This window comes from Sardina pilchardus, chromosome 1, assembly GCF_963854185.1.
Source record: "Sardina pilchardus chromosome 1, fSarPil1.1, whole genome shotgun sequence".
Lineage (NCBI taxonomy): Eukaryota > Metazoa > Chordata > Actinopteri > Clupeiformes > Clupeidae > Sardina > Sardina pilchardus.
In genome coordinates this window covers 47,998,087-48,024,518 of record NC_084994.1, presented here as the reverse complement: position 1 = coordinate 48,024,518, position 26,432 = coordinate 47,998,087, and the positions used below count along the sequence as shown (strand labels likewise).

At 41.5% G+C, this 26,432-nt stretch overlaps 1 protein-coding gene and 1 pseudogene across 1 annotated transcript in view; both read right to left on the bottom strand.

Annotated features, from left to right (window-relative positions):
• Positions 1-10,848, bottom strand: part of LOC134079524 (integrin alpha-L-like) — a 62,435-nt gene extending 51,587 nt beyond the window's left edge. The window contains exons 1-8 of the mRNA XM_062535616.1: positions 10,803-10,848; positions 10,352-10,472; positions 7,895-8,013; positions 7,732-7,793; positions 7,442-7,553; positions 2,036-2,166; positions 1,743-1,885; positions 1,421-1,601 (exon numbers count right to left, since the gene is read on the bottom strand). Coding sequence (XP_062391600.1) covers positions 1,421-1,601; positions 1,743-1,885; positions 2,036-2,166; positions 7,442-7,553; positions 7,732-7,793; positions 7,895-8,013; positions 10,352-10,472; positions 10,803-10,848 — 915 coding nt within the window. The remainder of the gene's footprint in view (positions 1-1,420; positions 1,602-1,742; positions 1,886-2,035; positions 2,167-7,441; positions 7,554-7,731; positions 7,794-7,894; positions 8,014-10,351; positions 10,473-10,802) is intronic.
• Positions 10,849-11,261: 413 nt separating this feature from the next.
• Positions 11,262-19,301, bottom strand: LOC134079515 (putative nuclease HARBI1; annotated as a pseudogene).
• Positions 19,302-26,432: the final 7,131 nt, after the last annotated feature.

Here is a 26,432-nt window from a genome sequence, read left to right as displayed (position 1 = left end):
ATTGTTAGCATAGTTAACATTTTAGAATACCTGTTAGAAATCATTAGTTAAGTTAGAACAGGAATGGTTAAGCTTTAAAATGTTTACCTTAACACTATCAACTCTCTTTAAACTATCTAACCACCATGTTTACCCTAGCTACACCTTAGTAACCATATCTACATTATCTATCTATAATTTTCTTTGCATTTTCATGCACTGGTAATTCCTTGGAATTGCATTTCTAGTTTGCGTTATGTTACTCCTTTTATAAAAAACGCTTAAAAGAAAAACGTGAGGACAACAGTAGTTGCACTCTGCGCATTCATAAACTGTAAGAGACACTCAGTGTAGCCGGCAAGAGTCTTAAAGTGAAAGTGCACCATTTATAAATGAATTAAACAACATCATAGCGACGCTGACGTTCAGCAACTGGAAATATATATATTTTTACTTTGAGGCATTTGTTTGCAACTTAAATACAGAGCTGATATATTGAGCTTTCAAATGATTGGCAGTTTCAAATGCCTTAGACTTTATATAGCCTAGGCCTATGTACCCCACTTTTCACATGTGTTGTAAACGCAATTTTTTTAATATCATTTTACACACTGCCAAGTTACACATTGAACCATTATCATGCTTTGCAGAAGATTTAAAAATGAAGATAAATTAAAGAATAGGCTGTCTTGTTTGAGCTGCATTTTTTGCATACGAGATTGGTATGAGTGGGGGGGAAGTAAAGTGAAGTAATGAGTAGTGAGTTACTTTTTAAAATTAGGAATGAGTAAAGTAATCCAATTACAGTTCAAAGCAATAACCAAAGTAAAGTAACCAGTTACTTTACTTTAGTAACTTATCCAACACTGGCTATCACCATAATAAGATCAATCTTTTAAGATTGAACATTAGTCTGGAGAGTCTGCTCTTTATTTCTACTGCACAAGAGGCGTGATCAATGGGCATAGTTCAAATGACTCTGTACGCTTGGATAGTCCTTCAACCAATTAGACCAACGATCCGGGTGCGCCTGGTGGATAAGCCAGTTTGTGATTGGACCCAGAAAACATGGACAGAAAGCAAGAGAGATAGATGTGAAGGTTTCCAGCCTGAGCTGCAGGGCAAAATCCAAATCACGGGCAGATCAGTCTGGGTTTACCCAGCTTAGCCAGTCGGGGGTTATTGCTTAAATGTTTCCTAGAAAATCTGATCACATGTGAAGGTGAACTGGAAGTTACAAAAGCATAATTTTGTGGTTCAGTAGGACAAAAGTGTGAATGAGTACTATTTATACATAATTTGTCTGTGACTTGTCAAACATGCTACACTGTGGCATATTGCTTATTCAGTGATAACTGAACTGATCATCATTCGTGTTATTCAGTAAGACCCCACAGTGGGATTTTTAAAAGATAAAACAAAAAGAACATGCAATACATACCCCAATGACAAATCGGAGGATGTGTCGGTCTTCATAGATTTGTAAAATGCCTGTTTTAACGCCATTCACATTCATAGTTGCCATTTTGTCACGGTCTGCAGGATTGCCATCAGTGATGATGACCACAGCCTTTAATGCATCTGGAATGCTACCACTCTTTGGGTTGTCAAATAGTTCCTGCCTGCATTGCAAACAAATAGTTAACGATGTAAAGCAATAATATAATATAATATAATATAATACAATATATATAATTATATAATAGAATAAAAGAAAGTTAAAAATAAAAAGTTGAAAGAACATGGGAAAGAACAGTACTTACAGAGTGAAGCGCATGGCCATATGCGTGTTAGTCAAACCTTTCATATGTGGTTCATCATCCAGTTTTTTAAAGGCTTTCTTGTTTACATAGTCTTTAAATGTGAAAACTGTTTTGAAAATTGTAGAGAACTGAACTGCTGCAAACTAATTGGGAAAACAAGTAAACAATAGAAAATTAAATATTTGCAGGCCAAGAACAACTGAGGTCAAACAATGTCATACATTCTTACAGTGAGTTTTTTCACTCTTAGATACAAAAATAGAAATAATAAAGTAAGGTTCAAATAAGTTTACTTGAATTGATGGGTTCTGCATTGTATTGATGATGGATTTGATGAACACTTTATTTTTTGTGAAGTCCTCTGTCCTCATGCTCCCGGATCCATCAAAGAGGAAAACTAGATCCACTTTTTGCTTTGTGCAGGCTGAGGATGTAATTGGTGGAATGCACGTAAATATCAGGCTGGTGCACAATTCCGAATTTTAGAATTGGCCTCCATTTAATTAATGAATTGGAATTTGAATTGAATTGGCCCCACCCCATAGGAAGTTGAATTTGAATTGGAATTGGAATGACAGGAAGTGGAATTGGCCATTCAAAACACTTCCACAGTCACATAACAGGAAGAATGTGTTGAATCTCACATACATTCAGTTTTGGGAAGGTTACTTTGGAAATGTAATTGATTACTGTTTTGAATTATAAGTTTTATGTTTGTTGTGATGCTATCTGACATATTTTGTGAAACTTCATTGTTAAACACTACCCTTTCATGCGCAACATCCACATGTGTGGACAGTAACTTTAACTCTGTTTTCTACTTATTTATCATGTTGATATACACCAATCCACTTCAGGGCAGTTTTAGTAGGTCCATGGCAATATATTAACAATATGTATCATCTTATATTTGGAATATTGATTGCTTGATGACATCATCAATTCAACATGAGTGACAGTAATGGCCATACGCTGAATGCTCCAGGCATATCTCTAAAAAGTTAGTACTCAAGGAGGCAAAATCATGTAAAAAAAAAATATTATGCTGTACAGGAGAGTGTGTTGAACAACTCTATGTTTTCAGAAATTAGATCTGATGTAAAATAGAGTTTGTAGACCCTAAAAGGCAACTGTCCACGTATGTGGACGTTGCGCAACAGAGGAGTTAAATGGCCAAAAATTAGATTTTGTAACTAGGACTTTTTTTTTTTTTCAAATATGATTTTAACTGCTTTAAATTACAAAGAAACAAACATTTGGTAAACATATTTATAAATAATGACCTAATTACAGGTGGTAATGCCAAGGTGGTATGGTAATATGGGGGTAGTAGAGGGGTGGGTATGAGAGTACTAGAGGGGTGGGTGGGTTAGTAGTAGCAGTAGCAGAACATTTTTAATTTCTAAGATGCAATTTCCTGTATTCTAGTCCATTTATGGCGTGACCTGCTGGACATCGGCAAATCCTAAATTTCTTCCATTTCATGTCATTTTATGTGTCATTAACATTTTAGATCATGTATGCGTCGAGTTGCTAAAATTGATCCCAGTTTAGAGTAACATTATCACTTAAATATGCTAAATAACTTGGAAGTTTATAATTGATCAGATCTGAAATAGTGAACCAGACATCAATTCAATAATGCATTCAACAATGACTTGTTATAATTACCAATCTAGCCAAGTTAAATGGAACCAACAAAAAAGTTGAGACTTTTTGCTTTCACTCTGGAATTCTACCACCAGGGGCGGAGTGGGACACAAAAATCCACCGGGAATATTCTGACCACACCAGCCCCCTACCGAACCAAAAAAATGCCGCCACCACCACGCATTGGGCTTGCTCCTCTCACTGCTCCTGCACCCCCTGCTGCACCTCTCACTGCTTCTCTCACTGTTCCTGCACCTCCTACTGCACCTCTCACTGCACCTCTCACTGGGTGTGCTCTTCTCCCTGGGCCCCTTGTTCTTACTCTTCCTCATCCAGATATTACAGTATATGTCTTTTTCTGTTTCTGTTTCCAAAAACATCACCTCCTCCTTCAAATGTCAATGTAATAGAGAGAAATAACCCCTGCCACTGAGTCTAAGACAGACTGGAATCAGCTGTGGTTGGCCCCATACCCAACATAAATCATCTGTGTGCCAATTATTCAATTGTTTGTTTATTATCAGCTGAGATATATTGTTTTTGAACTGATACCATTGCAGAAGCAGAGGTTAAGGTTTGGAATATTGTTTTAATTGTAGGATGTTGTGTTAACATCTGTAAATAATAGAAAAACGAACCATAATTTTGTTGAGAGGTATAACTTGTCTGTTCAGAAAATTTAAGCATTGTTCACTGCCTGCATATTGTGCGAAAACGACATGAAATGTGTGAATGGTATGGCCACAGTCACAGAAGACGGATGCTGTGCTAACTGGGAGACTTAGAGTTTTGAAAATGTGACAACTGTTTGGACAAACGCTATGTTAGCCACTGAAAAAAACTGTAAGCCATTGATTCGTTTGAAACTTTGAAATGTAAATGAGTTAATTAGCTTGTGATATTTTCCGCCTAGCAATAGTAGGCCTAACGTAGTTGAGCTTTGTGTCAGTGTTTTTCATTCTGTCAAATTTACCTGCACTCGTTGATGGCGGTGGACTTGGCTACGGATCTGTTTTTGAGCATTTAGATGCATGCTCCTCCAGCAGTCGCTTCTTCTTAATTCTGCCCCTTTCAGCCCCCTCTTTCTCTTTCCTCTTCTTGCCTTCCATATTAATCACGCAAGCACCTGCTAATCCGTTCGCTATCAAAACGCTACGTTCACTGATACAGGCTAAAGGGCCATGCCATTAAAGGAGGGGCCGCTCATCTATCCCCCTACATTTCTGTAATAGACTTGACCTAGCAAACGTATTTGCGATTCCCAGGAGGCTTTGCTGTTCTATTTTGAATTTATTTGTGACAAAAAGACTTAAATAACACTTTAATAATATATGAACAATTAAATCAAGACACCCAAAGGCTACATACCAATGCACTGATGAGAGAGAACTGAGATGAATAGGCCTGTAATTAACATGTAAGGTAACCATGACTAAGGTATATACCGCAACTAAATGGTTTATATAGTGGTTGGTTTTCACATTTTGAGAAATGAACACACTGTTATGTCTTAGGGACCGAAGTTCAAATTCTAATATCTATTGCCTACTAGCGGCCGCTCAGGCTCGTCATGGGCCAAATCAAATACATGGTAGGCCGGCCGGCCTGGCGGGAAATGTCCCGAATCTCCCGATTACCACTCCGCCCCTGTCTACCACCATAGAGTAGAATAGAAACTTTAACTGCCACACAACAATGTTGGTGGGATTTTTTGTAGCTCAGTCTCAGTCTTACCTCTCCCTTAAAAATGCAAAACAAATGCATATTATTTTTGCCTAGGCTATTTAAAGAAAGATAAACGCACTCTCGAATATATTCTCGTTCTTTTATTTATCTTGAATGCATGTACAAGACGGACGCGTTTCGGCAAACAGCCGCCGTCTTGCCTAGGCTACCTGCACAGCGGAATAATAATTCTAAAGATGAACAGATGTTCAGACGTTTGTCTCTTCAGCCACCTCGTGACATTATCTATTTGCAGAACCGCACACTACAAAACTATTCTTTCGTGTGAGTGAGGAGTAGATACTGTACATGCATTCAATACAACACTCTCAACAAGATGACCTAAAGTTGGACAACATTGCGTTAGCTCGCCATGAGCCGCTACGGTAGCCTATCCTTTCCAATGTCATTAGCAAGTTTGTTCAGAAACAGCTGGAGTGAACACCTAGCTCTCGCTAGCGGGCTATAGGTACCTTCACTTAGCAAACAAGGGAGACTGGGCGTTTCAGGTTTGAGTATAAATGTACTCTTTCAAATTCATCTAGCCGACGTCCCTTAGATCCAACTTTGCTTGTCGCTTGGCCATGACGCTGCTGAATGAAATCACCTGCTGTGCGCATAGTAGCCTAGGCAGTAAAAGAAGGCTGCATGCATATGTCGCTGATTGCCGTGACAATAGGAGGAACATGCCCCTCGTCCACAGTAGGCTATTTCAGCCTCAATGTGCGCAAAAGCTAAATGTTGAAAATTAAATAGTGGTGATATTTCCACATTCATTGAAAAAATTACAGGGGATGGGGAGGGGGATGGCCGTTTCAGAGGGGGGATGATTTTGACCCTATCAATTCCAAAGGGGGATGCCATCCCCCTCATCTCGACTACTGGACATGTCACTGGATTGATAAGGACACACTAGAGAGACATTCTGCAGCTTTGGCATGCACCCGCATTAAAGGTTGACACACCTATGATGCAGTTGCAACAAAACTAAACAAAATTCATGCAGAATACAAGATTCAAACCAAAGTCAGATGCACTGTGACTGACAACGGAAGCAATCAGGAAAGTAATCAAAAAGTAATCAAAAAGTAATTAGTTACATTACTCAGATAAAGTAATTAAAATAGTTACACTACTATTACATTTTAAACAGGGTAACTTGTAACTGTAACACATTACATTTCTAAAGTAACCTTCCCAACACTGTCTGTCAGGTATGAAGGGGCAAAGTTGTTTAGGGCTTTGTAGGTGGTGAGAAGGAACTTGAAATGTATGCGTTGTTTTACAGGAAGCCAGTGAAGTTGACGGAGGATGGGCGTGATGTGTTCTCTGGAGGGGGTGTGAGTGAGCAGTCGGGCAGCTGAGTTTTGAACATATTGCATCTACATCTACATCTAGTTTAACAATATTTACTGTAGCTGATGTATGTAACATTTTGTGGGAATGGAATTAATGGTCTTAGAGTTCTTAAAGAGGAACTATGCAGGATTGGCGATTTCATCTCTGGTTTCGGTTTCGTTTTCGCTTGTTTTATGCTAGCATATTTCTCTGCAGAGCTTCCCCGACAGCTTTAGCGTGTATATTTATACATATATAGGCTATATATAAATATATAAATTGCAAGCGTGGTTCTTCTTGTTCCTTACGCGTCTCAGACTTCCAGATGTAAACAATGAACGATCGTCTCCTGCAGAAACTGCAAGGTTGCAATAGCGGATAGGGACATTGGGGGCGGGAGGAAATATTACCGTTTTCGATGAAACTGGTCAGTAAAGCAAAACAACGATTTCTGAGCGATTTTATGACTATGAAAGAGTTGCATAGGGTTTCTTTAACTTTACTTTCATTTTCAGCATTCATTACTTGAATATTGTGCATTCATTACTTGAATATTGTGGAATAAGTTGACATTGTAAGAGCAGAAGAGCAAATAAGTAAAGATACAGATGATTGCAAAGATCAGTGATTCGATAACATATTGAGGCTAGGTCTCACTGCTCTTGAGATATGAGCCAAAATAGAAAATTGATTATTATAGCGCCACCAATAGGTGCAGTACCTCAGATTAGTAGTCTGAGTAGTGGGGGGTCTCCTGAATCATATTCTTACGTTTACTTTACCAAAGGTGCCAATAATCCTGGAGGGTACTGTATAACACAAATACTCCCCTGTAAAAATCAGAACTTCTGATCTTTTTCAGCTGACTGTGCCCAAAACCACATATGAATGTACTGTAGATGAGACGAGACCTGCTGCTGCTGCTGAAATTGTATCACCCTGTCAGCCACCCTGTTATGTATAAATAAAGAGTCTGAGCTGCAAACCTTGAAAAGCTGAGGTGATGTTAGAGACCTGGCCTTTGCTGCTCCACTGATAACAAATGCTGTTGAGATAGGGAGTCCCATCACAATCATGACTCCATGAAGGACTACAGGCCTGAAGGGAAATTAGAGAAACATCATCTAAACACAAGTCAGGATTTCACAGCATGCGCAACAAACACACACAGACAAAGTCACACAAGACTTTTCATTTTATCATCTTTTTCTTGTCGTACTTTCTTGTCGACTCTAAAATACATTTTGAAGGGAGAAAAATGCAAAACAGAACTTACAGTAAATTGGACAGTTGGTTTTGCTCTGACAGCGACCGACATTCCAACTGCCTTGATCAAATCTGAGTAGGAAAAACAGTGTAACTGATGTGACACATGGGTATTATGACAACATAAAGTCTCTAAGTATGCAGAGACAGAGACATTGATGAGATGGACAGACCTTCAGAATCAGCCTCTGCTGCACTCGGTAGTGGAATGGGATCGCAGTGTGGACTTGTGTCATTACAGATGAAGACCCCACCAGTTCCATTGTTCTGAAGTGGTGCACTGACAACAATCCTGTTAAAGTGTAAGTTTGGCGAAAAAAAGTGATGTTTTAGTCAGAATTCACAGGATGCATTCATGGTTCATAAGCTTTAACATTGGGCCTACTGCCTTTGATCTTAGTGTGGTTCATAGGCCTTAACATGGGGCCTACTGCATATATTCTTATGTGTTCCTGTGTCTGACATTTAAATTGTATAATTGAATTGAATTGAATACTTTACTATACACTGATTGGCTAAAAGAATATGGGATGATGCGAGCGGGGACGGCAAGAAATATGTTTCAGGTATATAAGATTAGACCCCCGCCATCTCGGGTAGGACGTTCATCGGGATGGCCAGCGGATGACACCTCACCTTCTCCCTATTGTCTTGACTGTCAGCCTGAAACTTTGTTTTCGCTGTACTACCATTGCAATATGGGGAATAAAGATCATCAGTCTACAGAAGTCTCCCGTCTGTATTGTCTCCTACGGACGCTTTGTTCCGGAGTGCTATTTAGTATATAGTTAAGTGTTATTAATTAGTGATAATTGGATTCGCATAGTGGAACATTTTTTCCACGACAGTGTCTACACATAAAACGAAGCACCAATCAGTCTGTAAACGTTGGAATAGTTTGTATACACTTAGAATCAGTTCGAGACAGCAAACCAATCTGAACCACAGAAATGTCACGCGAGAATCTCACACAGAAGCACGGGAACTATTGTCGGAAGGGACTACGGGTAGACAAAATCACATTTTTAAACCACTAACACTGCTCAAAACAGCGCCAAACCTCGTCAGCAACTTGCTCTAGGTGTCTACACATAAAACCAAGCACCAACAACTTGGTTCGCGAACCCGACGTTTACAAAAGAAGACTGTTATGAACACTTACGCCTAACCTTAAGGGTCACCAGGACGGCCACATAGGCTTGAATACCTTGATAGATTGTCAAGAGAGAGTGAGTACGAAAACCAAAAGCTTTGGCTGGATCATTAAAGGAAAAGCAAGAGAAGTGGGGGTAGACCAGTTAGAGTGCTTACATACTCAACGCATTGCTACGCAATGTACGCATACGCGCCCGCAGGGCTACGCATCGCTAGGCTTCGGCCGCCATTATGCGTCGATGCGTAGCAAAATGTGTCATCCCAGTTTTTGATACGCTACGCACCGAAGCATGCAATACCATGCGTTGACGGTGGGGGCGATACTGCAAGAATTGTTCAAGAATTGTTCATTAGTTAAACTATATGTTATATTTACAGAAGAACATCTATTTTTCAACTTGCCAAAATGCTGCTGGTGGTAGATTATTTACGACAGTGTAACATCCACATTCGGGGAAGTGTGTAGCCTACCACTCTGTTGTTTGACACTGCCTGTGACTGTGACAACAGCTGAGCGATCTTTTTCCAAACTCAAACTTAAGATTTACCTAAGGAGCAGCATGGGGCAGTAGAGGCTCAGTGGGTTAGCTATCCTGTCCATTGAAAATACGAGAGCTAGAGCATTAAATATTGGGAACATCGTTGACGATTTTGCACAACGAAAGGCTCACAGCCTAATTCACGCATAGACTATTGGGTATTGTATGCATATTAATGATTTTATTTGGTTTCTGCACGGTTGAATAAGTTAGGCTAAATTAAGTTTAGTTTCTGCGCAGTGCGAGTTTATAAGCAAGCAATCCATGCTTGCAGTTTCAGCAGAGGGTTGAAGAGGTTTCAGCGCATTGAGTGTTCCCATAATTCCATGCAAGTTGATGTTAATGCAGTAATATTAGATAACACTGGCCTGCAGACTGTTTATATATATTGTTTTTATGTTTTCAAATGTAATGGGTCCTATGTAGTCGTGTGTTTTTCATTATGTATCTGTAACTACTAAACTACTTCGTTTCCAGAGGTCCTTTGCATAGAGAATTGAAGTCATCCTTAATGTGTATTGCATGTAGGCCTAACAGATCTAATACATCCTACACTAAGATAATAAATTGGTCACGCGACAGGGTCTGATTTGCCATGTCGCACCGGGGCTCGCACCTGCCTTGATACGCCACTGATCTGTACCATGAAGGGTAAACTTGTTGAAGTGTATAAACCATACATTTTCTGACGGCTTAGACCTCCGGTGATACAGTATAACATGACATGAGACTTGTCCTACCCTCTCTTCTGTCTGGATGTCACGGGTACGCTGGGGACTACACAGCTCTGTCTGGCATCTTTTGTCTTTTTTGTTTATTCTTTTTCTTGTCTTGTGATAGTTGTAGCCTATGGGTATTGCTGAAAAAGAGCTTAAAGCTCAGTCAAGTTCCCCTGAATAAAGAATGGTTTATGATGATGATACAAACGTGACTCACCCCTTCTCTCCTCCAGACTGGTATTGCAATACCTTGTATCCAAAGAAGTCTTCACGGGGTCCTGGTCCATTGTAAATCTTGGGTCCTACAGTGTCTATGTTAAAGGCCATAGAAAAGAACACTGCAGGGAAAAGAGAATTAGCTTTGGTCAGAAATTCAAAAAGGGATGGTGACGGTCATCCCTCGGTCTCACAGATCTACACTCGCATGCACAGCTGTCAGTGTGGCCGCATTTATTAGACGTCATTATTTGCCCAGTGGACGGAAATTCTACATTAGATGTGAACAACAGGTGGCCGTACACATTGTGCATATATGCTTCATGTCTGAATGTCCGCTAGCGTCAGAAATGCGGTAGGCAATTATCGCAAAATGTGCGCAAAACCTGTCTGAAAAGGGCTTTAGAGATCTGAAAAAAAAAGAGTCCAGGATGATAAAGACAGCCACTTACCTGATGTCCACAAGACTACCAGCTGGAGAGGTCTGATCACAGCCATCCTCAAGTATTTCTACATTTGTCTGTGTATGTGTCAGTATGAGTTATGCAACCACATAATTCAAACAATAAGGGAGGGAGGCTCCTGCATTCCAATCCTGATCAGGCTTTGGAGATAAGTTGTGGAGCAGGAAGCCGAGCAGCAGGAAAGCGGCCACAGAGCCACAGAGCCACAGAGCTCAGCGAGGGAGTGAGTGTGTCTTGGCTTGAAACCACATTCCACACAATCTCCTCTACTTGTTTTTTTGTTTGACCTTGTCACCAGGTTACAGAGCACAACTCCCGGTAATCACAGAGATGTAAAAGTGAAAGAGTTTCGAGCCCTTTAGAACAAGAGAGAGGCATGACACCGCCGGACATCAACCTACATGATTGGGATCTATTCATAATTTGGCAGACCTTACACCAAGGGGCCTACCATTGGGCCTCTCTGGGGGCCCTCTCCTTCCTCAGGCAGGCCACACTGTGGAGGACAGCACAAGCCACAGTAATGTCACATGCCCTCGAAGGGCTGACCCTCAATTTGTGAAGACACTGGGTGCAGGGCTGTACGCTAAGCTTTTTCACTAGGAGCACAGCTGCTCCTAAATGAAAAAGTTTAGGAGCACAGAAAGAAATTTAGGAGCACTATGAAATTTCCTTGAAAACCTTCTTGCCTTAAACAGGATACAGATCATTCACAGCAGTGGCACTCATAGTCTCTGCTCAAACCCTACACACACAGAAAATGGCTTGTCTTGTTTCTATTTCATATTTTGAATTCAGAATTTGTATACATTTTGTTATCAATTTATAGCATTTTAGGATCTGCATAATTACTTAGGCCTATAGCTTAAAATATTCAGTAAACTGAATACTTCATATTGATTACACTGTAATGATATTACAGGGGTGGTGTGTAGGTCTAATTGAGTGCCTGTCACTTTAAGATGTACGTGAACATAATTAGGTTTCATTCGGTTTTAGGAAAGGAGTCAAGCATAGGCTAGTTCAAGGATACATCATGTTTTCATTAAATAACTTAAATGTTCAAAAAACGAACAAAGGTAAAGACAAATATTTCTGGTGTAATAGAAAAGATGAGTGTCCACTGTCCAGTAACGTTAACTTCTATGATTTAGGTAGCCTACCATGGCATGGCATCGTGAGTTGTCACTTTTTCCTTGGTCATGTTTGATTGGGTGCTTAACTTACTCTACCATGACTCGTCTTGGAGTTTGGTAGGCTATATCTGTTATATCCAATGAGTGACAACCAGAGCTCAAAATAAAACGTTACGGTATTCTCCTGATAACGTTAGTGGAATGGAATTAATGTGAATGTAACCTCCATACAAAGACGCAGAGTGGCTATATGATGCGCACATTTGCAATGAAAATGTTCCGCCTTTTTAAAGCAGGTGTAGCCTACACCAAATCGTGTTTAAATCCATCATTTAGACAACAGAATCAGTCGGATTTCTCTCATATAAGTCAACCAGGCTTATGTCAAATGCAGGCTGGGGTGAAGCTAACACGGTTTCCACACCGTGTTTATCAACCGTGATAATAATAATATTTGACATGAACACGGTAATTGTAGGCTATATAGTCAACATTCTTATCATGGTTTGCCGTTTCAACGGTAGGCTAATCGCTACAAAGTCACCAACTGATAACGAACAGATTGAAGAAAAAGAAGAATGGTTTTGGAGTGACATTTCTTGCGTGTGTGAGAGACAGCGGGTTGATGCTGAAAGCGTGAGTCTCCAGCCAGGAGCGTTAGAGTTGTCAACTATGAAATTTGTACAGATGCGCGAAAATTGTAGCCTATACTTTGATCCACTTGTTGTGGATTTTTAGAAGCAAAATGCGAATAAAAAGGTTGAATTCAGTACTCGCACCTGTGCTCCCATTTCATATTTTCAATTAGCACTAATATATATCTCCTCGCATTTGCGACGAGGTGCTCGCAGTGTACAGCCCTGATGGGTGCCTCTCAACATGCCTCCTCGATCCTCGATACTCGATCCTCGAGGGGCGTTCCACTGAACTAACACGGGATAGACTATCCCATTGTTTCCCCCCCATCATTCTTTATGTAGATCAGTGAGGATCGAGGCCCGAGGAGCGAGGGAGGACATATAAAAGCCCAAATGAGAGGCACCCACTGAAAGCGTGCCTTCAGGAGGCCAAAGGCCATTTCAACTGTGGCCCTGGTCCTGGCATGGGTATGGCTGTAGGCCTGCTGTGCTTCCTGGGGGTCTGAAGGGTGTCAGGAGGAAAGGCTGGCAGCCATACTATACCCCCTGTCTCCCAGCAACACACCAGAGAATTCACCCGTCAACACAAAATCTCTTCATTACAACCTCATACAGAGTGATATTCTCCACACAGCCATGATGTAAAAAGTGGTTATTAATACGGGTTGTGTGGCTCAACTTGTGATAGGCGCTGATAGACGTCAGAGGTCCGAAAGACTCTGGAGTCAAGGACCGAGCCAGGCCATTTCGCCACAACATTGCTGATCAGACAGTCAGCATTGCAGATCATCTGAAATCATTAGGTAATAATAATAATAATAATAATAATAATAATACTAAATATAGCCGCAAGCGGCGATGGCGGGCCCGAGCACCTGCGGTGCGGACCCGTGACATTTCGGAATCTAACAAAGCAACACCTACTTGTTGGTGGGCATGTGCATGAGCAACACACATGCCCACCAAATTTTGTTAATTTTCATCAATGTAGGTGTCAACCACAACAGACAATAGGCTAGATGGCGCTATAGAGTCCCTTAGCCACACCCTAGCCCAGAGCTCTGTCTCTGACTAGCAGCAGCAATAACACACAAGCCTACCTAATTGTCGTGAATGTATGTGTCAACCATAATAGACAACATGCTAGGTGGCCCTAAAGAGCCCCTAAGCCACACTATAGGCCAGAGCTCTATCCCTGACTAGCGGTAGCAATAACACACATGCCCACCAAATGTGGTTAACACTAGAAGCGCCAAGCGCCGGTCATTTGACCGCTGACGCGTATTACTAGAAGCGCCGGGTAGGTTTGACCTACAGATATACCTGGAACTGCCGGGCTGCGGTCTTTTGACCGCAGTGATTGCAAAAAAAAAAAAACTTTTCACTCGATTAAATTCCAGGACCCTACGTTCACGACTTTTCCTAAATACGAGTGTTTTGTCACCCAGAATTTTTACATGATCAAAAAGCACACCGGTACAAGCTAGTTTAGAGCTATTTTGCGCTCACTTATGTGACAACACTATGTTGTCTTACTGTCACGCCCGTGCTGGGTGTGTCTCTCCCAGGCCTGCATTGTCTGCTGTTACCTCTGTATGTATCGCCTCTAGGTGGAGCTGTTCAGGTGGGCCGTGCCTGGTGCGCTGATGGGAGGGTGCTTAAAACCATGGCCGCCTCGTCAGCTCGCTCTCTCTCTCATTCTGCTCTGGCCTGACGACGCAAGGCTGGCTGCGGTCGTCGCTGCTATTCCTTTTGCCTTTCACTTTACACTTACATATACTGATATGCACAACACTTTTGGTTAGCGTCCCACTTACTGATTTTCGTTATGCTCATTCGTTAATTAAACATATTTTACTTTAAACCTTAGTTTTCAGTGTGGTCTCTCCTCAGCTCTACTTTGAGCCGAGTGGTCCTGACACTTACATTCGGCCATGTTTGTCCAGGCTGCTATTCTCTTGCTATTCTATTCTCACAGCAGGTCGCAAGGGTTTCCTGTCAGTCGGGCATGAGAATAATATTTTACCATAAAACATATAGTTTATATATGTGCAATATGTATTATATATGTGATTTATTTTTCATTTACATGGCATAGTCTATGGAGGCGATTTACAGTGGTAAAATGCGAGTTTGTTTTGAAAACGTTGCGACGTTGTTCCATTAGGCAGGCCTACGTGTGTAAAAAATATTTTCAGCTGAAATTCGTCGTAGCCTATTTATGTACGTAGGGCGCGTATGCATACATTCATAGTTGTATATCTTATCTTCTATGTGTAGGCTATCTTTTAAAGCTCAGACTAATGTATACGCATTTTCTTACATATTTGCTGGACTGACTGAGTTACGTTGCGTCAAACACCTATGCTATTTCTAATTCTAAAGTGTACAAAACGTTAAGTGGCGCAACGTTAAATCCCTTGACTACTACGCGGGAGACCTGGGTTCACATCCCGGCACGAGCGAAATGTTGTAGCTCAGGTTGACTGAATTCACTGACCGTTTTTCAACGTCGACGAACAATTATTTTTTGTTAATTAATCAGATAATAGTTTTTAATAACAAACTATCTGAAATAAACGGATGAATCACAATACTGTTTACCATTAACGAAAAAATAATTTCGCCAGCCAATAATTTTCTAAGCCAAATTGAGCCGCCATCTGACAAACTTTAGCTAAGCCAGTTAGACTTTTTGCATCTAAAAATAATTATATCATATAGACACACGCGAAAAATAAACGATAGCCTATAAACGATTCCCACTGGATACACCACATCAGTATTGTGCTCGTTGCTATGATAGGCTACACAGGACTCAGTTGTTCTGTAGACATGAAGTGGCAACTAAAGCCATTATCAGCCATGAAAACTTTGGCGGCTGCAGCAGCATTTAGGTTTTGGCTGAGCCACCTAGTCAGCCACTAACTTCATCAGCCAGCCGTTATTCTCAAAGCAAATGGCTTCGGGGTCTATACATAACACACTATCCATTGCAAACATAGCCTATTTGAAACCGATCATTACCCCTCCCCCATACACGTCTAACCAATTCACGGAGGGGGGGGGGGGGGGGGGGTCGTTTTGCTACGTGTGGACATGGTCTTAGGCTAACGACATCACTGCGGCATTGACAACTGCCTCCCCACCCCCACACCCTCTCTCTGCCCCCTGCATAGGCTGTAGGCTGGCTGTTTGTTGTTTACATGCAACTCGTAGAAGAATGCGCAATCATGTTTCATCGCATATGCGCGTTTCAGAATGTTCGAATTCGTGCGTGTAGTTGTGTGAATAGAAAAGAATAGAATAGAATATACTTTATTGATGCCTTGCTCAAAAGAACTTCTGCCATAAACAGATCGGGGATCGAACCAGTAACTCTTTGGCGTAAGGGCCGAAGCTCTAACCAGTGGGCTACAGCTCTGTCTCCTCAAGACGTTAAAATGTGTGTCTCAATGCTGAATCACGAATTCACATAGAAGTTAGCTTAAATTGTAGAAACAATAGGCCTATAGCTTTTTTTCAGCAGACATCGAAACATAGCCTACTCATTCGAAAAAACAGAGAATATCTTTCACTGATCATTTTTAATTAGCCTACTTCTCGTGCCTATGCCTTCTCAGCGTAGCTGCTCTCTCTATCTCCCTCCCTCCGAGGTAGCTAGACCCTACAAGATGCTTCTCCCTAAATGAATGACAATTGTTTTAGAAAGTAGCCGCGGTAGCCTGTAAAATGCGGCATGAAATCCTGGCTACTGTGTAATTGAAACCAGACTAGGTTAGGCTCTTTGTTCCAGGTCCGATCATTTTCGGCGGCGCGAACATAGCCTATAGGCTACCTATTAAATGAATAGAAGTGAATTTGGGGAGTGAATTACAACTAGCCACCCATTCATTTTAGAGCTTAGATTATCTGCCCAAACCCGAACTGCGGGTTACGGATCTCGAGATCCAACAACACCGGTGTTGGGTCGATATTTTTCATCCTTCCCCTCCCGTCGGGTCAGGCTCCTAATCACAGAACGCATATGCCTCCGTTTTAAAATAGCCTATAAATAACATTTCTAAGTAGCATACAAAATGTAAAAACGAAATATAAAAAATGAAATACTATGAAAAAGTTGAAAGTCAAATTTGCTTAAGGTTTGTTCAAGAACTCTTCCAGAGTTTTTACCTCAAACAACACAAATCAACACAAATAAATGAACAGATAACTCAAACGTGCTGTATGTCATAATGAAACAACCACAGACTATCAACAACACGGTCTGAAAAATTTATGACCAAACGATTTGATTCGTGCACGAAGCGCCATCTAGCTATCATTATGTGTAAGTAACAGCCTCCCAGTCTAAGGACTCAGCGGTCTTTTGACCGCCTCGCCGCGCTTTAAGTAGTTCACACCAGCACGGCGCTTCTAGTAGGTCGTCAAAGCGGTCAAATGACCGGGGCACGGCGCTTCTAGGTATAAGTGGGTCAGAACGGCACGGCGCTTCTAGTGTTAATTTTCGTGAATGTGTCAACCACAATAGACAATGCGCTAAGTGGCGCTATAGAGTCCCTAAGCCACACCCTAGGCCAGAGCTCTGTTTCTGATTAGCGGCAGTAATAACAAACAAACTCACCAAATTTGATTAATTTTCGTGAATGTATACGTCAACCACAACAGGTAACACACTAGGTGGTGCTAAGCTCTGTCTTTGACTAGCGGTAGCAATAACACACAAGCCTACCACATTTGATTTAGTTTCGTGAATGTTTGCTTCAACCACAACAGATAACGTGCTGCTAGGTGACGCTATAGAGTCCTGAAGCCACTGCTCTGTCTCTGACTAGCAGAAGCAATTCCACATGTAGCTGCCAAATAACATCCAATTTATTACCTTTTTTCTGCCTATAACACCAACTTCCTGTTTCTTAATAAGACGCCATAATTCAAATCTTCGCCATTTCAATATACTTTGAAAATTCAAAAATCTGGTCGCAACTCCTCTTGAGCAACCCCTCAAGATCATTTTAGTGCTTATATGACATGATTTCGATAAACCGTCTAGGAGAAGTGTTTCAAAATACGTGATGTACAAAAATCATATTCATAATCATAACTCAAATTCTTCTAAGATTCACTATATAGTTTAGATGTAAAACTTGTTCAGATTCATACAACACATATGCCTACCAAATCTGGGCCATTTCCGTGAATGTATGTGTCAACCACAACAGACAACGTGCTAGGTGGCGCTATAGACTCCCTGAGCCACACCCTTGGCCAGAGCTCTGTTGCTGAGTAGCGTTACCAATTCCACACATAGCTGCCAAATTTCAAGAGTTTTAGAGCATGCCTCGTTGGTGAAAAAAGGCAAAATGTGGCCCAGGAGAAATTTAATCTGAGCAAATACAATAAGGCCTTGCACCTACGGTGCAGCCACTTCAGTGGCCTCACCTCGGTGCTCGGGCCCTAATAAATATATATATACTTTTTTGATCCTGTGAGGGAAATTCGTTTCTCTGCATTTAACCCAATAACCTAGGTGCACAAAAGGCTCTTCCTGTACACTCATTTATTTCCAGTGGAAATTAAACTGTTGTAACGGCATCTTCTGTTACATTATGCTCGTTAAATCTTCCACTCTGACACTGAATATCTTGTTCAACTAATAATAACAATTTCAACACGTATATCTTTCTTTGTCGTACGTGCTGATTCCCAGGTGCAGCATCCAACCGGGTCCATGTAGACACTAATTGCATTACCAATAGCGGCAGGCTCAAACACACCTGGCTCCACTGGAAACAAACGAGTGTACAGAGAGCCTTTCCTGCATGTAGCCTATTTAACCGAATTAGTGAACACACACAGCACACAGTGAGGTGAATCACACAGGTGAGGACCATTAAACCAATCAATGCACATAAAAGGGGATTTGCTACTTGACTCATTTAGTCATGTTATTTTATCCCCTCCTGCTCTTGATCCCCCCCAGACTGAGCCACAGACATACCACCAACATTGTTGTGTGGGAATTACAGTTTTTATTCTATTCGATCACAGGCAAGGAACAGTGCTCATCAATGGACAATATCAAAAAGTTCTACTCACCTGAACATTGATGCTGTGGAAGGATTTCCTATTCACATAATCCACCTCATGGGCACCTGAGAGGGATTTTATCCTGATGTGAGTGCAGTCCAATGCGCCAATGACATTGAGGAAACACAAAGTAATGAGTATCCTGCTATGAGTGTTAACCATTGTCCTGTAATTTGTAGATTCTATTACCTGCAATCCTATAGAAATCCTCTTTGATGTCACGGTGTCTTCTGTGGCCAGGGAAGGAGATGAACACATCTGACAATGCTCTGACTACCAGATACACACTCCTTTATAGTGCGGCAAACCGTGGCCTTGTTCAGCTGTTCCGCATCCCCCACTGAGTAAAGGAAGCCTCCACTTGCAAACAAGCGCAAGGCCACACAGACCATTTGCTCCACACTCAGTGCATGGCTCCGTGCTGTGCGGTGTTTGATCCTGGGACCCAACAGTCTGCACAAATACCTGATGCCATCTGCAGAAAACCTGTGCCTTTCATATAGACGGTCATCCGGGTAGGCCAGTGGGTCCAACCGGTCTCTGAACACCCGCTCCCGCCTGAAGGCTCTCCTGAGCACAAGTGCCTCCTCATCCACCACATCTCGCAAAAATGGACACGGCATTGTCAGAGTACAAAGGAACCCAACATTCTGGGCCTCCATATAGGTGCTGGGGGTGGGGTGGGGGTGTGTGTGTATGTATAGGTCGTTACATTTCTATTTTGTCGTTAGACTGATGTAACCGCAAAGGGGGCCCATGTTTGGCCAAATCTATCTTGCTGAATTGCTGTATATAACGATGCTTATTTGTACCGATTGCTGGGGGCAAAAAAACGAAACAAAAAAGCGACTAAAGATGCCGCTGGTCCAGTGCGCTCACAATGGGAGGGATGGTCATGCCTTACACGCTGCAAATGAAATAGCAAATGCCCCCTCTGTCACTGTGCTCTGCAGCCGGGTTGCATTTCTTTATTTAAGGAGTGTCATCTTTTATTTAAGATGAGTTATTGTATTATTTACGTGTCTTCTTGGAGCTGGGGGAGGATAGGAGAATAATCATTAATATATTTGTGTTACAGTTAGCATCCAGTGTGCATTGAAGGCATAACTCACCTCTCGCTCAAGTTTTTTTTATTTCAAGGTCCAGTTCTCTAATGGTCCTCTTTTTTATTTCGGACTCCAGTGCGAGGTTCTCCATCTTTTTCTTCTTGTACTTTATGTCAAGATCGGCCAGTTCTATTTGGTGCCGGAGGTGCTTGCTATACAACTGTCTGACAGCTTGTGAGTTCTGTGAACACATGACAATTAGCACAGAGAGAATTTTGCACGATGGAGTGTCTCTCCATTAATACTCACTATGTTGCCAGGCTGGCTATCCCCCTGTACAGCATCTGGGTCCTGTTACAGAAATGAGATTTTGTGATGGCTCCAAATGACGACTCCTCACATTGTAGACTGAATAGTACCTTCACATGCTTGACATGATACCTCATGCCCTCTGGAATCCACAGAGATGGTCTCCTCATCATCACAGTCATGTGCTGTTGCTGCTGCACTGGTGCCTTCACCCTATCACATTTAATCAGATTCATATTCAGTAGCTAAGACATGCCAGGCCTACGGTATGCCTTTGATGGAGTACTCACTGGATCAGCATCGTCTGGTGCTTGTGCTGGTGGCTCTAACAGCAAGACGGTGCTGCCAGAAACTGCAAGGCAATAGCCAAACTAAAGTCAAGACAGTCAAAATGGATTCAATATGAATGTGGTTGTGTCCCAGATGGAAGGACATACCTTGTATGAAGCGGGTGGCATCTTGGGAGGGACATATGCTACATAGGGTCTCTGTCCCCCCAGGGATGCCCTCCAACACAGGCCTGCCTTTATTTAGATCCAAGGCCAAGTCCTCTGCTGGGGCGAGGTCAGCTTTTGGTGACCCACCACCCGTGCCTTGTCTGTGGGTTTTCTTTTTCACTGCTAGAACAGTACAGACATTGGCCGCGTTTCCCAAACATGTGAAGAAGCTCTTAACGCTAAGATCTTCTTTGGAGCGCTCTTAAGAACGCTGTGAAAGAAGTACGTGTTTCCCAGAGTCACTCTTAGCTTAAGAAGATCTTTCACTAAGAAGGAAACGTAAGATCGAGCTGACCCACTCTTAACAGCCTTCTTAGCGATCAAATGCTCAGTGATCATAGCCTGCTGCTAGGGGCACCTAGATTTCTAGGCTTTAGTGATGAAGCTGCGTCAGGGTAATGTATATCCTCCACTTTTTTAAACAATAAAACAATTTTCAATGTTGCAATGCACTCGTGGCTGTGGACCACTGGCGCAAGAAACATAGACTTAAAAAAATAATATTGAATTACACGTTTAAGTTTTCAACACATCTGCATATGAGTTTATAATACTTCACATACAAAAAACATCAACAACCCTGTGGCATTTCACAGATATCAAGGAAACAGATGTAATTGAACTCAGCTGAACCTAATCCAATGAGGCTTCACCTGCTACTCTAGGCGTTGCCAAAGTCCGCGATGTAAGAGTCCGGTTTACATTAATGCATACGTGCACCCCACTCGCAGGCAGGCCACATGGACTGGAGGGTTAGGCTGGGTGAACCCTGCCTGAACTTCCGGGAAATTTGAATTTCGCTCGGCAGCTCAGGCTGGACACCAGCAGATCAAAATCCTCTGTTTACTGCCAGAATCTTTAGCTCCAATCAGAAACGTCCATACTCTAGTCCTGGCATGCTATTGGCCGGTGATGTGACGATAACGAAACTTACCGTAAGCAGCAATGAAACGAAAGCAGCAGCCGCTGTAGCTTCTGTTTTGGAAGCTGTTAATGGCAAGTTTTTTTTTGAAAACAGAACAAAAACTTGCCCTGGAACAGTTCATACAGCAGAAGGACGTGTTTGTGATTCTACCGACCGGCTTTGGTAGGCTAAAAGTTTCATTTACCAACTATCCCCGGTCTTGGCAATTGCGTACAGAGTCATTTGAACGATGCACATTGATCACGCCTCTTTTGCAGTAGAATTAAAACGCCTCTTCCCCAGACTAATGTTCAATCTTAAAAGATTGAGTTTAGTATGGTGAAAACCAGACAACTGGAGGGTTACATCTTCTCGGATATATTAAAGTAGACTAGCCTACATCACATGCCTACTACCACACTATCTATAAGAGAGATGGGATGCGTCTTGCATGAGTTAAAGAGACCCTATGCAACTTTTTCATAGTCATAAAATCGCTTAGAAATCGTTGTTTTGCTTGACTGACCAGTTTTATCGAAAACAGTCACATTTCCTCCCGCCCCTAGTGTCCCTCTCCGCTATTACAACCTTGCAACTTTCTGATAAACGATCGTTTGCTGTTTACATCTGGAAGTCAGAGACGCGAAAGGAACAAGAAGAACCACGCTTGCAATTTATATATTTATACATAGCCTATATATGTATAAATATACATGCTAAGGGTGTGTTCACACGAGGATGATTTTTCACCGGTTGCGGGTGGATGTTTTACATTATATTCCTATGATACAGAGAGGTTTTCTTAAAAAAGGAACTGGGCGCTTTTTAAACCACCGCCACCGGCGTTTTTTTCCACCTACCCCGGGTGGTTTTCAAGTTGAGAAATTTCTACTCTCCAAGAAAAAACACCCCGCGTCAAGTGTTTTTTTGACAGCTGACCAATGAACGAGAGTTTGCGTCACAGTGAAACTTTATTGAAAGTTCTTTTTTCAGAAAAAAAAAATGGCGACCAAAACAAAGACAAAAGATGCCAGCCGAACAGCTAGTTGTTCTTGTGAGTGAACATGTAGAGCTATACGACATGACCAACAAGTTATACCACAACATTTACCATAAGGAGACCATCTGGAGGTCGATTGGTGGGATTTTGGGCCAAAATTGTAAAAATTAATTCTCCGTTTTCATCCGCTCACCTAGCAAGCTAAGCTAACCAGTAGCAATCACGTAACGGTACTTGTGCTCTAGAACGGCAGTTGTCATGGGAATTGAAATTAACGTTCGGTGCTGTTTTGGGGGAATAAAAAAACCCATGTCGGCTTTCTATCTTTTAAAAAAACACCCAGGTCAAGTGTTTTCTGTAAATAAAAACCTCCTCGTGTGAACACCTCCTAAAGCTGTCGGGGAAGCTCTGCAGAGAAATATGCAAGCATAAAACGAGCGAAAACGAAAAACGAAACCGAAACCAGAGATGAAATCGCCAATCCTGCATTATTCCTCTTTAATATATGAATGGCCTGAGCTAATAAAAAATAGGCCTAGTATAGGCTATATTGATAATCACCCTGTTTTATCAGTTAGTTTTAGTTTTTTGGCAGACGTAAGGAGCAGCGACCGCACAGCCCAGGCTGCAGAAGTGCCGCAAGGGCGCAGCAAATTATCTTCAGAAACAATATATTTAAGCTCACGATATTCACACCGGCCCAAAGGTACTTACACGTGTTGAAGAGACACCTTCGCTCACCCCCAGGATTCCGAACTCCGCCGTTTTCAGCCGTGCTTGCAGTAGGCTTGAATCTATTAGATTGGGCATCACGTACCCTATGCAGCTAAATCGCTATTTTTAAACCATTAAAAAAAAGTAGATGGCTTAAGATCTAGAATGCCATTACTTGATGGTGATCCAACACACAACATCACTAACTGCATTATGAGGGGGAAATCATTTCATTTCACATTTGACACAGTGAACCCAGAAATAGTTGAAAAAATGCTCCTTTCAATTTCTAATGATGCATCTCCTGGAATTGATAACCTTGATGGAAAGTTTTTAAAAATGGCAGCGGGACTACTCTGTGAACCAATATGCCATATTTTTAACAGATGTATACTTAGTGGCACTTTTCCAGTGCTATGGAAAGAGTCTAAAATTATACCCTTGCCAAAAGATGCCAGGGCAGATTTCACTGGATCTAATTGCAGGCCTATCAGTCTACTCCCTGCTCTATCTAAAATTTTTGAGAAAATAATTCTTAATCAAATTTTGAATTATTTCAGTCAAAATGATCTACTAACAATTGATCAGCATGCTTATAGACCAGGCCACTCTACAAATACAGCATTAGTACATATGACAGATTTATGGTTAACACACATGGATGAGGGAAAATTAGTCGGTGCGGTGCTCCTAGATTTCACAGCAGCTTTTGATGTTATTGACCACAATATCTTGATTTTAAAACTTGAAAAGTATGGTTTCTCACCCTTAGCAATTGCTTGGCTGAGAAGCTATCTCTCCTGTAGAAGTCAGCGGGTATTGTTCAATGGAAGTATGTCAGACAGAAATACAGTATCTTGTGGTGTTCCACAGGGTAGCTGCTTGGGACCTCTTTTATTCTCAATTTTCATTAATGACTTACCATCTGCTGTTGGAAATGCTAATGTGGTGATGTATGCCGATGACTCTACCTTATTTACCTCCTCACACACTGTAGTTGAGCTAGAAGAACATCTAAACACTGAGCTACAAAACATAATTAGATGGGTGAAAATGAACAAATTAATGCTGAACATATCTAAGACCAAATGTATTGTTTTTGGTAAACGGAACGCTCTTGCTAAAGCCAACACATTGAATTTATCTATTGACGACATACCTATAGAGCAGGTTACTAAAACTAAACTGCTGGGAGTGAAGTTGGATAATTTACTTTCTTGGTCCGATCAAATTGATGATATTGTCACAATGGCAAGAAAATGTGCAACATATGTTTCATCCTCCATAATGATTGATGTCATTAGGTCAATTGTTTTGTCACATTTGGACTACTGCCCTGTTGTTTGGTCAAGTGCTGCTGGCAAAAATATTAGAAAACTTCAGGTTGCGCAGAATAGAGCAGCCAGACTTGCTCTGCATTGCTCATTCCGTACAAATGTCTTTGAGATGCACAAAAAGTTATCATGGCTAACTGTTGAAACAAAATCTAGGTACCATCTTTTGAGATTTATGCATAACTCAGTTTGGAAGAAAACACCTCAGTTCTTTTCCAACTGGCTGATACTAGCAGGTGATTGCCATAGGTCAGGGGTCGGCAATAGGCGGCCCGCGGGCCAGATGCGGCCCGCAAGCAAAAACATCTGGCCCGTGAGATCTTTTGAACCAGAGAATTAGGGGGAAAAAAGTCGGACTGCCAGTCTCAAACATGCTCTTTATTTTGAAACGTAACTTTCCAGAACGGAAGAATTTCAATCAATCTAAATGCTTAGCTATTTGTTTCATCTGAATACGAGTGAAGAAGCACGCAGCGAGGTGCAGCGTGAACGCACAACATGCAAAAACAAATGAAGTCAGTGGACAGCGCTGGTTCTCAAATTCCAAGCTAGTCCCTAAAACACATGTTGTCATTCAAACAACGGACATAGGCTTATGGTGATAATTAAAACACGACTTCTTTTAAACAGGCCTGACATAAAACAGGCAATTTACGCACATAGTACTGTGAAAAGTAAAACATGAGTTTCAAACATAGCTAGCGTGCGTGTTAGGCTATTTAGGAACGCAACCTTTAAATTAGCATGCTTAGTTTCGTGGTGCCGTCTTGTAGGCTACTCTTTGCATGCAGAGACACCTTCGTTAGTTGTTACAGATCAGGCATGTGGGCTTTGCATTAATAAAATTAGGGAGGAAGAAGGCATAGTGCTCTGTCCATTCATCATTAAAGATCCTGTTTTCGCTGTTAACTTTTCTCTTCAGATTTTTTGATAGTGCCATTTTTTGACAGCTAACAGCAACGCGTGGAAATGTTTTTTCTGGTGTTGTTTATTTTCATTTTTTAAACACACAGGCATATAATAGCGCCCCCAATGACCAGTCGACAAATTTAACCTACATCAGCCTGCTTGAATGTCTCTGCTCTGACATTTCAAGAGCGCCTATCATTTTTACCTCCGCCGATATTAATTAATTAAATTAGCCATTGTTTTGGTTGTAAACTTGTGGCCCGCTATGTAATGGCTTGGAAAATATCTGGCCCGAGGCCAAACTTAATTGCCGACCCCTGCCATAGGTATAGAACTAGACAAGTGACAAATGGGTTTTTGGGTGTCCCAGCTCCATGCACAAACTGTATGATAAGAACTGTACTCTACAGGGGCTCTATCATGTGGAATAGGCTCCCGTTGGACATTAAAAACATTGAGAACTGTGTTAGATACAAGAAGTCACTTAAGCAACATTTTCTTAAGTTAGAGTCAGGCATATAAGCTCTTGTGTGAATGCTTGATCTTGTCCAGTTGCGATTATGGTGTTGGCTAGACTGTTTGTGTTTTTAATAATAATGGAATGTAAATGCAATGTAACATTTTAATATTTGTAATGTTGAAATGATGATGATTTTACTACAGGACCCCAGGGAGCGACCCCTTTGTGGGGAAGCTAATGGGGATCCTAATAAAGAATAAAGAATGAATAAAACGGTTCCAAGTAACTCCACACTGTATTGGTAGACTTCTGAGGGTCCTGACATTTAAAACGAGATACTTAGAACTTTGGAAGTGAACAGGAAGTTTATTAAAAATACTGTTTATTCAAGCAGTAGGCTACCTTCATAGAATCTCTCCGCTGGGCGCCATCTTGTGGTGAAGTCGCGATAAGTCGACTGACGAGCACAAACGAACAGGAAAGACAGGGGGACATATTGCAAACATTTTGAGCTTTGTTACTCATCATGCTCATGTAGACAGTATAACTATATATTTCCTATGGAATTACTTTTGCAATAT